This window comes from Ursus arctos, unplaced genomic scaffold (assembly GCF_023065955.2).
Source record: "Ursus arctos isolate Adak ecotype North America unplaced genomic scaffold, UrsArc2.0 scaffold_17, whole genome shotgun sequence".
Lineage (NCBI taxonomy): Eukaryota > Metazoa > Chordata > Mammalia > Carnivora > Ursidae > Ursus > Ursus arctos.
This window is the reverse complement of record NW_026622841.1, coordinates 17,489,580-17,505,898: the sequence shown is the minus strand read 5'-3', so window position 1 is coordinate 17,505,898 and position 16,319 is coordinate 17,489,580. Positions and strand designations below refer to the sequence as shown.

The 16,319-nt window shown below is 43.9% G+C and overlaps 1 protein-coding gene across 1 annotated transcript; it reads left to right on the top strand.

The window, feature by feature from the left end:
- Nucleotides 1-6,779: 6,779 nt before the first annotated feature.
- Nucleotides 6,780-16,051, top strand: ST8SIA3 (ST8 alpha-N-acetyl-neuraminide alpha-2,8-sialyltransferase 3). Its single transcript, XM_026496557.4, is given in 8 exon segments — nucleotides 6,780-7,080; nucleotides 8,223-8,296; nucleotides 8,298-8,325; nucleotides 8,328-8,463; nucleotides 8,465-8,710; nucleotides 10,138-10,260; nucleotides 12,645-13,202; nucleotides 15,738-16,051. Coding segments are annotated over 8 exon segments (1,749 nt in total). The 3' UTR covers nucleotides 16,021-16,051.
- Nucleotides 16,052-16,319: the final 268 nt, after the last annotated feature.

Sequence of the window (16,319 nt, the reverse complement as noted above, 5' to 3'; positions counted from 1 at the left end):
CTATCTAAAGGTCTAAGGCTGTTTGCAACTCTCACTTTTTCACAGCTAGCCTGGCACAGGACCTATAATAGATGCCATTTCCACAGTCTTCCAAATCCTACCTAATATTGCTAAATCACACAGCCATCCAACATAAAACTCAAGAGTGAAACATGCTGCTATAGAGATTAAAAATTAAGTTTAATGTTATAAGTTTTCCATTTAGTTGTCAATCCTACTTGTTATACAGAATGGGGAAGGCAAAGGAGAGATTAAGAGGCTTCTGTGATAGCAGGCAATGCTGCAAGATCAGAACAGCCTAATTCCCCTGTCAGATGGGGAAAGATCATCCAAGATCTGAGCCAAAACCAACAGCAGAATTCATTGACCACCTTGGGGTCTACTTCAGGTACCTGAATATGCCTGTCTCTATAATATGTCATGCCTGATCCCTAGGAAATGAAGCAATACTCTCCATCTCCCACTCTGACTGCCCTTGAGGTAGCACCTGCTACCAGGTGAGCCGCGGTACCTGTTTGTGGTGACCAAGGTCCGCTAGGTCCACAGATGACAGATGTGAAGAGCAGTATGGTAACATGCTCTCTACTCACTTTTGCTTGATGTTTTCTTCCAGTAAAAATACAAGAAATACAATTCTTTGTCAAGTAAATAGCATACAAAATGGTTGAGTTTCTTTTTTCCAATAAGCAGCTTGAACTCAGAGCAAGAATAGAAAGATAGGCAAACTCCTACATAGGAATTAAGCCAGGTGTCAGATAACTGGTATAAGGATCAGAGATATCCTAGGGAAGATCAGTTACCTTGCTCTCGCCTCTGAGCCTGGTCTGGTTCCTTCTACCGCAGATGCCATGAGGGAGAAGGTGCTAATTACATTCTTGATCTGCCTGCAAGTCCTCTGACACTCTCCACCCAACCTCTTCCATCTGCAGGAAAGCCTGCTTCAAAACTACCCTCCTCAAAATAGAAGTACAGACACCCAAGCCAGACAGTCTCTCATCTTACCCCACCTCCAACAGCACTTAGACCCTTTGGCAAGGTAACACTGTACAAGGACAGAACAAAATAAAATTTTGAAACAAAGAGATAATAGATTCTTCATAAGTTTATCTTAATCATCTTATCCACTTAGAAGTTACTTCCCTTATGTTCAAACGTCCTTGTAAAAAACTAACCATGTGGAGAAAGGGGTACAGAAACCAAGGTGGGTACCATATCCTTGGCTCCTTTTTTAATAAGAAACATCCATTCAAAGAAGAATGAATGCTTCATGCCCCAGTGTACAAACCCTAAGCTTCTAGCATGAGAGGCAACAAGGTTTGGCGAAAAGAGGCATAACCATGCAGTCATTCTGTCCTGTATTAAAATTCCATTTTTTAAAAAGCTGCTGTGAAGTTGGCCAAGTTACTTAACCTCTCTGAGTCTCTTTTCCCTTGTCTATGGAAAGGAATAAAAATGCTATCACATAGCATTATTGTGAATGTGACTTGACATAGAATACGGACGTCCATCATATAAAACATATTATAGCTCAGTCTCTTTCCCCACCACTCCTGCTGAGACTGGATTTTTTAATATTCAGAAGTCCAGCAACCTCTTATCCACGCGAATTCCCTGTGAACAGAACACAGGAAATCTCAGCTAAGGTGCATGCTTATAATTGGGAAAGGGGGTCCAGAACCCAGAGAGAGGGTACTTAGCAATCCGTCCATCAACAATCCCTACCCATTTCCTCTGTGGAAGCAGTACCTATCAATAAATCAGCAAGTGGTAGTGCATTTTTAATGATTACACGGAAATTTTACCGACTTTTGTTATGATAATATACAAACAAAAGTGTTTTTTCTCCTGTTCTCAAAGATATGTTGTTGACAATTACAGTTTCAGAAGCATAAGGGACAAAAACTGACCCAAAACTCAAAATGAAAGCTAAAATTAGATTTCTTTTAAAACACCTCCCCTGATGGTACGTAGGTAATGTTATTGTGGCAGCTCTAACCGTGGGTGATTTCCTATATCCACAGTCAGTGCAATAAAAAGACACAATAGACATAAGAATAGCTTAAAAGTTAACTGTAAGATTATTGTTCAAGTAGCTTCTCCAAGTATAATACCTGAGCTTCTAGAAAAAATAATCACTGCAAACATTTGAAAAGTGGAAATTCTATGCAAGGACCCAGGAGATTAACACAATTGAACATAATAGCTCCTTCCAAACCATTTCCTAGGGACTGGATCACAAAAAACCTGAAGACAGCTTTCCAAATATATTTTATTTATTCAATGAAGAAAGGGCTACTTGAAGTTCTTGTATTCCTTTCACAAAGAGACGCTTCACTGAGCTTTAAAAGAAGCATTCGTCTGTAGGCACAAAATGAGTAATACCTCAGCTTCTAGAAAATGTAATCGTTGAAAACATCTGAAATGTTAAAATTTTATGCAAAATGTCTTTTGTGAAGATACAGACAAAAACCTTGAAATAAATATCATTTTAAACTGGTCTCAGCAATTATGTTTAAAAATTAATACTCACATGCTTGTGAATGCATAGAGCATCTCCAGATCGCAACAGTGGTTATCTCTAAGGAGATAAGGTTGGAGGGAGTTTTAGTGTTCCCAGTGCATCCCTCCTGTGCTTTATATTTTGTACTATGTGCATGCATTAATATTAATCTAGCTTAACATAACTAATTAAGTTCATTAAACAGGGTCTCTTCAATAGGTAAGACATTCTCGTCCAGGTGTATGATCTTTCTCTACAATCTGTCCTGGAGACCTAACTTCTCCCTACGCTGGACCTCAGGCAGTGTGTAGAGCAGAGGAGTTCCCTGCCTTCTTTCCACACTGAGCATCAGCTGGGTGAGTGTTCTGCTGGCACTAAAGGATACAATGAAAGGAAGATGCTGTCTCTTGGCTGACCCCACAGGATGGTTGGTCCTCTATCCCCAGGCTCCAGCCCTATGCAACCTTCCTCCAGTCCCAGAACAGGCCACCGCTCTGCAAATGAGTCATTCTGGTTTTTCCTTGGTTGCCCCTGGCCCTCCACTCTTAGGAGTAAGTAGGTTTTTCAATGTGGCTATGTTCTCTCTTCCTCAATAACCCTGAGACACAATGACCAAGAGAGGAAGTTAAAGCCCCTCTTTCTCCGAGCCCTGGACTACCAGTGGAACACACCGGAGCCACACCCTCTTCTGGAACACACTAGTGTGTGGTCTGAGCCACAACTTACTTAACCTCAGTGAGCCTCAGTTTCGTCATTCTTGAAATGCTGGTCATCCCTCAGAGGGATGGATTAAATGAGATCAGTTGTTAAAATGCCTAGGACAATACCCAACACATAGTAGGTGTGCAGTAAATGTTATATGACATCATCTTCCTCCTCCTCTTTTTCCTCCTCCTCCTCCTCATCATCATCAGTATTAACTGATTCTCACTCTCAAAAGATGATGCTTTCAAATTTCCCAGGGCTGCACACATTTCCAGCTCTGTCTCAGGGACCACTTACAACCAGTATGGAAGAGCGGAAAGACTGGGCTTTAAAGTCAAAGAGGCTTTACCTTGAACAAAATCATTAACAACAGTATCTTCAACTATGAAGTGAAAATAATTATACCTTCCTCTCCAGATCGGAGTGAAGATTACAGATTATGTATAAAAGGCTCCTGGCTCATAATAAGTCCTCTCTACATCTTGGCTGTGTTCACTTTATTTCAAGTGGTCTTATCTATTTGCTGGTCCCAATGTGCCTCTCTCTCTCATGCCTCCACATCTTTATTAAAGCCTGGCTGCCCCTGCGTGCCCTGCCCTCTGCTACCATCTCCACCTCTGGAAACCTCCATGCATCTTTTCTAGTTTCAGTCCCATCTGAGGGCTTTTGTGAAGCTTTCTTTGATGACAATGGCTTTCCCACCTCTGAGCTCAAAAAGTATCTTCCATGGGAAAATAGGAGGTAGAAACCCCGAGAGTCCCAAAATCTTTTCCCCCTGTGGCCACTGTTAGACCTATTAGAAACTAAGAAGTCAGGCAGTAATGTGCCGAAGGAACTCCAATCACATGTGGCCAAAGAGCGATTTCCCAGTGGGCTGTCCCTGAGCTCCCTGGACTATGATCTCCATGACATCTAGGAGGGGTCACTTGCCCTTCCAAAAGTCAACTCCCTGGCGCCTTGCTCAGGAGTGAGTATCTCCTAACAGAAAATGGTCAGTTGGTTCACTGATAAATTAAGGCATGCTGGTGCTTCTTACACATGGACAGGACATATCAGCTGATGTCCACCTAAGCAGCTGCTGTTCCCATCTCCCCACGGGCCTGCCTCCAGCTGCTCCTACATCCATTTGGTGCAAATTAGATTGAGCCAGTCCTCTCTTAAATGTTGGGCGGTGGTGAGCAGAGCTGCCAAGGACACAGCCAGCTCCTTAGCATGTCATCCAGGACCCTTCACAATCTAGCCCTCACTCCCTTTCTAGGCTTTTCTTATTTATGGCAGTCACCTCATTATCTCTTGGCATCCCTCAATCCCACCGTAATCTTCCCTGCCTCCTCATCTCCCCTCTACTAAGAATGTCCTTTTTTAACCTCTTTACCTAATGAATCCTACTCATACTTTAAAACCCAGTTCAAATGTTGCCTCTATGAAGAACCCTGCCAACCTGTCACAGTTTATGCCCCAGTTCTCCCATCAGCCCTCTATTGTTGAGCTCTCCACAGTATTACCAGTGCACCTACTCTACAGGACCGCCGAGTACCTGCTTACTTAGGCTTACTCTTCTCTCTCCCACAAGACCGCAAGCATTAGGAGGTCAAGGATGATTTTGTTACCCTTTATCCGCCCAGCAAGGTGTCTGATAACACATTTTATTTAATGAATTGATGAGAGAAAACAGAAATAAATGAATGAAGCTCTTTCTTTTTTTTTTCTTCTAAGATTTACTTATTTATTTTTAGAGAGAGAGAGAGAGAGCACAAGTGGGAGGGGCAAAGGGAGAGAATCTTGAGCAGACTCTGTGCTGAGCAAGGAGCCCGACATGAGGCTGGATCTCACGACCCTGAGATCATGACCTGAGCAGAAACCAAGAGTCCGACGCTCAATAGACAGTGCCACCCAGGTGCCCCTGAATGAGGCTCTTTCTAAGGAAAGACATCATCCTTCCCAGCTTTCCCATCGAAAATGCCTGGAGTCTACTCCTGGTAGGTATGAGTTGGTGAGGAACTAGACAGGGTCACAGAGCCATGTTCGTAAAAGGTAGGCAGTCACGGAGGTGGGAGAGGGAAGTACTTGTGTCCAAAATAACAGCTCCCCTAGAAAACCTAAATCAGAGGGGTCTTTCATTTCTGAATTTCTCGTTTTCACTCTCCTATTCTCCCATACAGGTCTCATTTCTAATGAAACTTGTTAAGTGATATTCTGCAGAAATGTCCTAATTATTTTTTAATTTACTAAGTAGCTATCCAGCCAGGCTTGAAAAATCCCATATCCAGTACTGCAGTTGCTCTGTGAAGCACCATCCCCAGGATTTTTCCCTCTGGTAATTGCCATTTCCACCTTTAGGCCTGGCACAGGATTCCTGCCCTCTGGTTCATTTTCCAGCTGATTTGGTTCCTCTACATTATTTGACTTTCGGTAACCCATATGCAATATGGGAATCATCCTACTAGGACTTTCTTTAGAAGGTTCAGAAAAGTATGCTAAACATAAGCAATATATCAACTTTTAAATCCAGGCAGAATAGAAAGCCTATTATGTTCTTTTTAAAAAGAGAACCAAAGAGCTTCTTGATCTTAGCCATTTTCTTTAGGAAAATAGCTCACAAATACATCCCTTCTCAAGCATTCTGTAGTGGGTCATTTATGGGGTCAGAGAAAGACACTGAAAACTTGCCCAGGCTGTTTAGTTCATACTTATTAACAGCTTAACACAGACCCGGAGCTGTGCCAAGGTCTTTACATGCCTTGTGTAATCTTCTCCCAACTCCTGGAAGGTTTTCATCCTGATTCTGCAGCCGAGGAGCCTGGAACACAAAGAGGCTGATAATTTACCCCAGGTCACATAGCTGTGGGTGCCAGAGGAAGCTTTTGAAGTCAGGGCTGCTGGCTCCAGAGCCTGAATGTGTAACCATTACTCTGAGCTCCATGGCATGTTCCCTGCCTTCGTGTTCAAGAAGAGTTTTTCCAATATGTGGAATTCCTAGACAGCTCTCTAAGGGAAGATCTTACTCTTTTTGGCATTTTACACTATATTCATATGATCTTCTCTTTAAAAGAAACTATAGTAATTATTCAAAACATAGGGTTCGAGTATTCATCATATACAAATATGCAAGCTTTTTCTAAGACTTCTTAAATAAGAAAGGTCCCATGAGAAAAAGAAGATTATTTGTGTCCTCTTGGCCCACATTTTAATTTTTAATTCTTTTTTCTTTTTGAGAGAAAGAGCGTGCAGATGTAGTGGAAGAGGAGTGCAGGGACAGGGAGAGAGAGAAGCCCAAGCAGGCTCCATGCCTAGCGCGGAGCCCGATGCGGGGCTCGATCTGACAACCCCAAAATCATGGCCTGAGCCAAATCAAAAGTTGGATGCTTCACCAACTGAGCCACCCAGGCGCTCTGGCCCACATTTTTAGATTTTGGTATAAAATGCCTTCCATGGGTGCAAAATGAACAACTCCCTTTTTTCATTCATTGGAAACAGACATTTGCATTCTGCGTGCTGCTGCCCACCACCAGACAGATGTTTTTCACAAGGGACCTCATTCAGTTCTCAAACATTTATTAAGTATGCCCTCTACATGGGAGAGTTGCTGGGCAGTATGTGCAAAGAGCAAGGAAGAAGATATGGCCCTGGCTTTATAGAAGCTTACAGTCCAAGAGTTCACCCCTTTGAGGAATTTGAGGTCCACAGAAAGACCATAACATCAGGTCCACCGAAGACCATAAGACAAGGAGTTCAGGAGAGAAAGAAATCATATCCCCCTCAGAAAGTATCAAGTATCCAATGCTTTATTGGAAAAGGTTCTCAGAGCCCAATGTCTCACCTCCAGCTTCTTTCATTAGTGCTTCTGGACCAGTACCAGGAGGACCAGGCCAAGGGTAAGACTAGGGTGGAGGAAGCCACAAGCTAACTGCAAGAACAGAACTCAAGAAATACGTGGGTTGCCTCTGAGAATACAGCAGCCTGACCGAAAATGGATTTTTATTTCCAATGGGCGTTAAAACAGGCAACATATAACTATTCTGAAACAAACTGAAGGTCAAGCAATACAAAGTGTTAGGCAATGAGCCTTCCTTTCACCCTCCGAGACAGCCTCTCTTACCTGGTTCTTGGGCTCCTTCAAAAGAGAGTTCTGTACATTTATAAAGTTCATAATGCCTTTAGCTTCTGGGCCTCGCAGGGCTAGGTTAGGTGGCCCATCCCCAAGACCTGGCCCCAGGGATGGGTCAGGAAAGTGGGCAATGCAGAGTTAAATCAGGGAGAACTGCTCCAGGGTCAACTCAGGAGCACTGCCCAGTTGACCACCTGCAGTGTGCTGGAACAAGGACAGGGAAGGAGAAGCCAGGCCCTCCACACTCACAGCTCACCTCCCAACTGTGCTAGGCGCTGCCCATGTTTTAGAGAGAAACAATGTATGTGGTGGGCATAGGAAGTGGATAGGGGAGAGATTCTGGAAAATTCTAGGGAGGTTTTAAGCGTTCACAAGGCAGGCTGGCCCCGCAGCTGTTAGGGCTTCTTGGCTGGGGTGCTGGCTTGCTGGGGCACGTGCTACCTTGCGGGGCCCAGGGCGGTGCCTCAGTGGTGAGGAGAGAAGCTTTTAAATGTCTGTCTTCCTAAAACCACTCTCTCTGCCTCTAGGAGAAGCATGCAGCTGGTATATAACCTCCACGACAGCAAGTACAGTTGTTTTCACCCTATCCTGTAATATATTTATAAAGTAATGAACGGTCCGTTGAACCAAGTTTGGGCGTCTGTCTTGCCAGGGGCACCTCCTTGCGCGAACCCTCACCCGGGGAGCCCGCGGACGTGGGCTGCAGCCTTCCAGCCTCAATTCCCCTCCCTCTGCTACCCTTCTTCCCTCCTCCCTCTTTGCCCCTCCCCCCGCTTATTCGGGAGATTAGAGTTCATTAATTAAATCCTGTGCTTAGATCGAACTGTAACATTATTCCAATCACATTTATCTTACAGGCGGCGGAGGAGATGGCAGCCTCGCTGGAAACGCGCGGGGGAGCCTGAGCAGGCGGCAGGGGACGCACAGCGCGGCGCGCTCCTTCGCCACGCCGCCGCGCGGACCCTCCATCTTCCTGCCCAGCCTCCTGGCCCCGCTCGGCCCTGCCTTAGGGGTCGGCTTCTCTCTAGGGCTCCTGCCCTCCCCCCCCCCCCCACCCCCGGGCCTCCGCGGCTCCCCTGCCCGGTCCCCCTCCCCCGCCACACACGCTGACACGCGCGCGCGAACACACACACACTCACACACACTGACACGCCAGCGAGCTGCTGGCCGCTCAATGGACCGATTTCCCTGCTTCCCCTGATCCCAGCCCAGCCCGGGATGAGAAATTGCAAAATGGCCCGGGTGGCCAGTGTGCTGGGACTGGTCATGCTCAGCGTCGCCCTGCTGATTTTATCGCTCATCAGCTACGTGTCCCTGAAAAAGGAGAACATCTTCACCACTCCCAAATACGCCAACCCAGGGGCGCCCCGAATGTACATGTTCCACGCGGGATTCCGGTGAGTGCGGGCCTCTATTTGAGCGCCCTCGGGTATCTGGTTTATTTGGGGCGGGGGGAGATCACAGGGGGGGTGTTTTGGCTTCTCCGAGACACTTTGGGCAAGATAACTGCGTGGTCCTTCCACTCTTCTCTCTGATTCTCCCTTCCCCCTCTCCTTTATTTTTTTTTTAACCCAAAGCCCCTAAAAGCCGTTGTTCTAATCGATGTGATTGCATTTCTCGTATTCTTCCTCGGCATCCCTTCCCCCATTTCAAAAACGGGGGGAGGGTTTAAGGAGAATGATGATGGAGGGAGAGGCGGTGTGTGTGTGTGTGTGTGTGTGTGTGTGTGTGTGTGTGTGTGTGTGAGGGGGCGCTGAACCGGGAGATGGACGTGCGTGAGGTGAGTGCCTTCCCGGTGCAGCGTCCGCAGGCTCCACGGCCGGACTCCGGGCGGTCCAGGGCCGATTTAATGGCGCAGGCGCTGGACTCCCCTTGCCCTGTCCTCACTCCTCTTACCAAGCCCAACTGCATCAAATGATGCTCGGGTCTATTCTCCTGTAGCCCCTGGGGTATTTTACCCCGAACCTTTCCCCTGCTGCCACCACTGCCCACCCCCCTTTCCGGGATTTCTGCAATTCCTCCGCCCTCTGCGGGAAGCAAGCCTCCTAAGGGCCGCCTTCCCTCGCCCCTGGTCCAATTCATCTCCTGGCGAGGGGCTGGACTGGGAAAGCGCCAGGCGCAGCTTGGCGCAACTCATTGAGAACCCCTGCCTCTACCTGTGACCCTTAAGAGTTCTCCCAGGAGGATCTCCTGAGGGGCAGGTGTCAAACACAATCTGCAACCTGTGGTCCAAGCGGGCCAGAAGTGCGGAACCTAGAGAAGCCCCACCTGGGCAGAAGAGTGGAGCTGGCCTGCGGCCTCCGGCGGTCCCCAGTCAGGAGACAGGGAGTGAAGTCAGACTGGGCTCGGGAAGTAAGAGGTTAAGGCAGGAGCCACCCCCAGTCTTCCCCTTGGGTCTCCGGTTTCCTCTGCCCTTTCTCCAAAAATCAATTCACCCGGACAGCCGGGGCGTCGCGGGTCGGACTGGCGGAGGCGCGGCCGCTGTCCGCGGTGCTGACTCCCTGGTCCTCACGGCGCACCAGGCTGCAGCAGTGCACCGGGCTCCCGCCCCTGCTCTCCGCCAGACGGCCATTTTATGGTCTCTCCCGCACCCGGAGGAATGGACAATGGAGGCGGATTTCCCTAGTTTTCTTTTACCCCTGGGTGTGTGTGGGAGCGGAGAGTGGACCAAATGAGAGAGGCTCGGGAGGGATAGAGCCAGTGCATGTGCCAATTGCCCCTCCCCCCGCCGCCGCCGTCCCCAGCAGCCTGGGCTTTAATGGCTACCTTGGCTTCCCCCAGCTGAGGCCAGCACGTTTGTCTGTGTACTCATGCTCCTCTCCAGGTCACAATTTGCGCTGAAGTTTCTAGATCCGTCATTTGTGCCCATTACGAATTCTCTGACCCACGAACTCCAAGAGAAACCTTCTAAGTGGACATTTAATCGGACAGCGTTTTTACATCAAAGGTAGGATAGGGGGAAAAGATCCGAAAGGTGTTTTTGAATTCTGGAGTTCAAAAAACAAAACAAATGATCCAAAACAACAAAAATCTATCCTATCCCCCACCCCGAGGTGTTATTTGTATTTTCTTCTCGGCCTGACTGCACAAAGCCTGATTGGTAACCCTTTTTTATGTATATAGGGCCCTCTCAAAAAAAGAAAACATCAAGAAAACCAATTGAATGGAAGAGAAAAAGATATTTCCAATATCCGCTCTAACTTGGGCTTAATTGAGCACAATGACTTATAGTGAACATGCATGGGTAACACTGCCAAAACCATCTACTAAAATAAATAAATAAATAATAAATAAAAAACTTAATTGCATCAAGACCACCTAACGCATTTCATTCTCCCTCTGAGAAAAAAAAATTTTTTTAATGAAATAGAATTGTCTCACCCTGAAATACACAACAAATACTATAATCTGCCCCTATCAATTACTAGTGAAAATCTTGGCCCAAATATATGCAGGTATTTAAGTAAGATTTTTCATTAAACCTTTACAGCCTTTAACATATTGTAAAAGCTACCAACATCATTTTTATAGGTTGTCTTGTAACAGCCTTGTTTATACAGGAGGGAGTTTATGTGTGTGTACGTATGGGGTTTGTCTGTGTGTGAAGTGGGGAAGAAGGATGAGATTTATTCAAATTTATTATGTTGAGTGATTCTGGTCTACTCTTAGCAACCCCAGATAAGTCATTACTCCTTCCTTTTTGGTGGGATTATTATGCTGCTAAATGGAATGTGAGCCATCTAGTGTATTCATTAGGGGTGTGAATACTTATTTTACACATACTCATTTTACCACTCATTTAAGGGGTTGTGTTTGGTCATAGCATTTCTAGTTACTGCAATTTTTTTTTATTTTAAGCTAATGACAAAATTAAAACAAAGTCACTAGATATCTATGGTGTCATGAAAATGTGGTTTACTTGAAAAGCTGATATAGTCATGTTATTAGTATTAAAATTTTTAAAACTGTTTACTTAGAAATTACTCCATGGCAATCATTGATTAATTTGAAAACCACAGAAGTGCCCTTCTTTTAAACTATTGGGTTTTTAGTCCAATATTAATTTTATAGACAACCCAGAAAACTTTAATGGTAGTATACATTATACCTTCCCCAAAACATATTCCTAACAACAAAAATTTTCTTCCCACACTAGGCCATGTGACCCAAATGACTAGTCAGAACAATATTTCCTTCTCAAAACTTCCCTCCTTTCAATCCCCTTATTATGTAGTCTTTAATTAATTTTCCCAGTATCATTTTAAATTTACTTTACCTTTATAACAGGTAAAGAATAGTTTGTAAAGAACAGTATTGTAACTTTGGAAGTTTTAAATTAAAGCTCCAGTTGATGTTGTTTTATACTTCGACAAATGAAGTAATTTTTTAAAATTCCAGGTAAAGTGATGATATACACAACATTTAGTTTCAATCCTGCTATTTCTTAGGCAAAAGACACTGGAAATTCACAATGTGATTTCTCAGAATTAGAGAATCTAGTAAAGTCACATGTTACCGGTCTGTCTTAAATATTTTAAATAGCTGAAACTTTAAGAGGAAACGCTTAATTTTACTTAAAGCTCAACATGCAAGCAACCTGAAATTAGTGCTAAGTATCACCCTTGCCTTGTTTATCCTCTGAATTCTTAGAATATACGCACATTTTCACGGTTTACCATAGCCTCTTTTTCTAAGGATTAAGTTACTCCAACTAAATTGTGTTTCTATATAATCAAGGAGAAAAAATTCCTGTTTCATTATTCAGAGGACCTTAATGAGATTATCATCTCATTTCTATTAAATATTCAACTACACTCACTGATACTACCATTTCCATATTTTAATAATAGATAGTAGTATACTGACTCATATCTACTTGGCTCTTATTTGGACACCAGCGATATTTGATATTCCTTGAACGCTGAAGTCCAATAGCAAACAAGTAGTCCCTAGTTACAAACTCTAAGTCACCAATGTTTGTGCATTAATGTCAGCTTTTTGGAGCCTGTGTAAATTGTCTCCCTGTATTTTCTGACATAGTTTGGTCTATGCCTCCCCCTTGATCAAATACACTTTTCATGTAGAACAACTGTGAGTTACAACATTTATACGCCTTGAAGGATTACACCCAGAACTTGACTGAGAAATCAGCACGTCTGTAGATTCTGAAGGAGTCCTTCCCCAAAAAACCACAATTATTATGAATGTATAATCTTTCTTGGATACAGTGTATCTACGATTCTTGTCTGAATAAAATGGCGGCATAAGACATAAGATGGAAAATCAATTCTTTTGGATGGGATGCATTTAATGAATTTCTTTTCATTTTAGGCAAGAAATTCTTCAGCATGTCGATGTAATAAAAAATTTTTCTTTGACCAAGAATAGTGTTCGGATCGGACAACTGATGCACTATGATTATTCCAGCCATAAATATGTTTTCTCTATTAGCAATAACTTCCGGTCACTGCTTCCAGATGTATCACCCATTGTGAATAAGCATTTTAATATGTGTGCTGTGGTTGGAAATAGTGGGATCCTGACAGGGAGCCGGTGTGGACAAGAAATAGATAAGTCAGATTTTGTTTTCCGTTGCAATTTCGCCCCTACGGAGGCTTTCCAAAGAGATGTTGGAAGGAAAACCAACCTTACCACCTTCAACCCCAGCATTCTGGAAAAATATTACAACAATCTTTTGACCATTCAGGACCGTAACAACTTTTTCCTCAGTTTAAAAAAGCTCGATGGGGCCATTCTTTGGATCCCTGCATTTTTCTTCCACACTTCAGCAACTGTTACCAGGACATTAGTTGACTTTTTTGTTGAACACAGAGGTCAGTTAAAGGTCCAATTGGCTTGGCCTGGAAATATAATGCAACATGTCAACAGGTGTGTATATTTTATTGCCTTTAAGTCTTACCCCACCAGATGGCAAATCAATATTGTAATCTCTTGGGGGTGGGAGGTATCCGATTAGTTACTTCTTGTGGTTAGCTTAACACTTTAGGGCAAACTCTTATGTTTTTGTAATGAAAGAATGAATCATTCTAGGTAAGAAGTTCAGTCATCTACCCCAGCTGGTAACAAAGTGCCAAATGGGGGGACTGGTATTTCATCAGCCTCCCTTCTCTATGCCGTCTCCTCCCTTGGTGGTAAGCCTAACAGGCAGTCATGGAAATCACCAAAAATCAAGAATTTTCTTTAAATGGATAGCTAGGTCCCCATAATGCCAATGGGGAAATTAGACAAACCAAGTAAAAAAGATGCAATTGACTTAAAATGTCCCTTTTTATTTGATACTTGGGAGTTTTGTCAATGTCCAAGATTAGAAAACCACCTAGGTAAATCATGAATTGTATAATTGGCCTTTATCATTTGGGATTTCAGTGACAAAACATGTGAAGGGTATTTTATGACCTTGTTGTTATCCCTTATAATTTGATAGAGAGCTTGACCAGAAATGCAATATTTTTGTCTATTCTGATGAGTCTTAACTCTGGCTATACATTAGAATCACCTGGAGAACTTTAAAAAATACTGTTGCTTGGGCTCTACTTCAAGGGATTTTAATGTAATTTATCTGGAGGTGGGAGGGGAAGGGCCCAGATACCTGTTTTTCTTAATAACTCCCCAGATGATTCTAATATGTAGTCAGAATTGGTAGCCACTAGTCCAGGGCATTTTATAAAGCAAAATTAATTGTAAGATTCATTTTTCTTTAAATCATCTGGGGAAACTGCCTCAACTCTAATTTCTCCTATGCAAGTAGCCTCCATGTCCTAACATACTGTCCAGATCATCCTACAAGTTAAAGTGGGTTCTGGGAGGACTGGTAACCGGGGAGTTCAAAGATTTTTATCCCCATCTTGTAGTCCTCTAAAGTTTCCCGAACTAAAGATCTGTTTAGTTGACCTCTCATAGAAGGAGGAATCATCATCTAATAAAGTGGTATGTCTCTAACAGGTAGGGTTAGGACCATAATATATAGCCCAAACTGGAGCTTTGTCTTTGAGAGAAAGAAGGTGCTATTAATAATGACAGCAGGATAACAAACAAAATTTGGGACTATCCTAGTTTCCTGGGATGTACAGTCATCTTTTTGAGGTGACGTAGCCCATTTCTTGAGTTTAAAGATGAGTCAACTGGGGTACAAACAAAAGGAGTTATTTACCCAATGTCACTGCCCAAAATGGGCAAAAACAGAATTAGAAGCCAGGTTTCCCACTAACCTGTCCTCTTGTGGTCTTTTGACCTCCTCATTTTTCTCCCCTCTTGCTTTATTTAAGTTCAGCCATACCAAAAGAATTGTCAGAAGTCATTCTAACTCCTTAGGTAAGAAAACCAAGACTAAACTTTTAAATTTCAACTGGAATGGGGAAAGATCTATGTGTGAAGCTTTCAAGTAGTAAAGAAGGAACTATGCATGCTTAGAAACGTTGGGAAATTGACCTGTGTGGCCTAGCCTGCTCCCAGCTTCTCAGAAGGGCTGAGGAGTCGGCCATAATGCTTCACAGCCACTCAGGCTTGAACCAAACACATTGGTTCAATGAAAACTCGGAGGAAATATAGTTCATAGAAACCTGATTTATAAACAGTTTCATTTTGCCTGCATAGCCAATGATACACACACACACACACACACACACACACACACACCCTCCCCGCAGTCTCAAATATGTGGTAGTATAGGTAGGAAGGCTTCAAAGGAAAAACAGCCATAATTTAGCATTTTTTTTAATTCAGAAAGTGTTTAAACACTTTTCTTAGACCCTGCCATGCTAAAGGAGAGCTCAGGACCCCCTAGCTAGACAACAACGGAACAGGGAATATGACTTGGTACAAGAAGGTACAGAAAAATAAGTCCCCACACTGTCTCCAGACCAAAGAAGAAGGATTTAATCTCTAGGTTTGGGTAAGAAAGTGACACAGGAGGTGCCCTTAGATTAAACAACCTCCTCCCCACTTCCAAGGGCCCTTTGTGTATGAGAAGCAGAGTCATTCTCATTGCTGGCCTTCTGTGGGGTCACCAACGAGTCAGAGCCACCACTCCTCAGGACAGCTGTGAGGCAGGGCTGGCATCGGACACGTACGGCCTGTACGGTCACGCAGAGGCTGTGCTCAGAAGGCTCCAGTGCCTGGTTGAATGCTCTGCTATCACCCTCTTGAAACTCTCAGTAATTTTGGAAGGAAGGGCCCACATTTTCATTTTGCCCTGGGTCTCACGAATCCTGTAGCCAGACCTGACCCAAGCTATTCTGTGGTCTGAAAGATAGATTCAAAGCCAGTACTATTCGTGGGGGGGAGAAAAAGACAAGTACTAAATAAGTTACAGATACAAATCCACCTCCCGGCCCAGTCACGTTGATCTTATCGGATTGAAACCAACACTGGCCTCTGAAACCACGTGTACTTATTATCCTGCAGGTACTGGAAAAACAAACATTTGTCACCCAAACGGCTGAGCACAGGTATTCTTATGTACACCCTTGCATCAGCAATATGTGAAGAGATCCACTTGTATGGATTCTGGCCTTTTGGATTTGACCCCAACACAAGGGAAGATCTTCCATACCATTACTATGACAAAAAAGGAACCAAATTTACCACCAAGTGGCAGGAGTCACACCAGCTGCCTGCCGAGTTCCAGCTGCTGTACCGAATGCATGGGGAAGGGCTCACCAAGCTGACTCTGTCACACTGTGCCTAAGACTCTGAACAGAAAGTGCCAAGTGGTCATTTAAAAAGTGCCCCAAATCAAATGGAATAGTCTTCAGAATAGAACCCTAGCGAATTCCTTATAAAGATTGTCTGCCATTTAAAAGGAAAGATGTCGTCTCTCCCTCCTTTGCACTGCTCTTTGAAGGGTCTTGGCAAGACAAACCTAATTGAAGCCACATGATTTAAACTTGATTGATAAAGGGAATGTTGCATTTGGAACTATGCTGCTAATGAAATGGTTTGAAGTATTTTCGTGTTTGTATTTTGATAATAAACTGCCTCCCATTT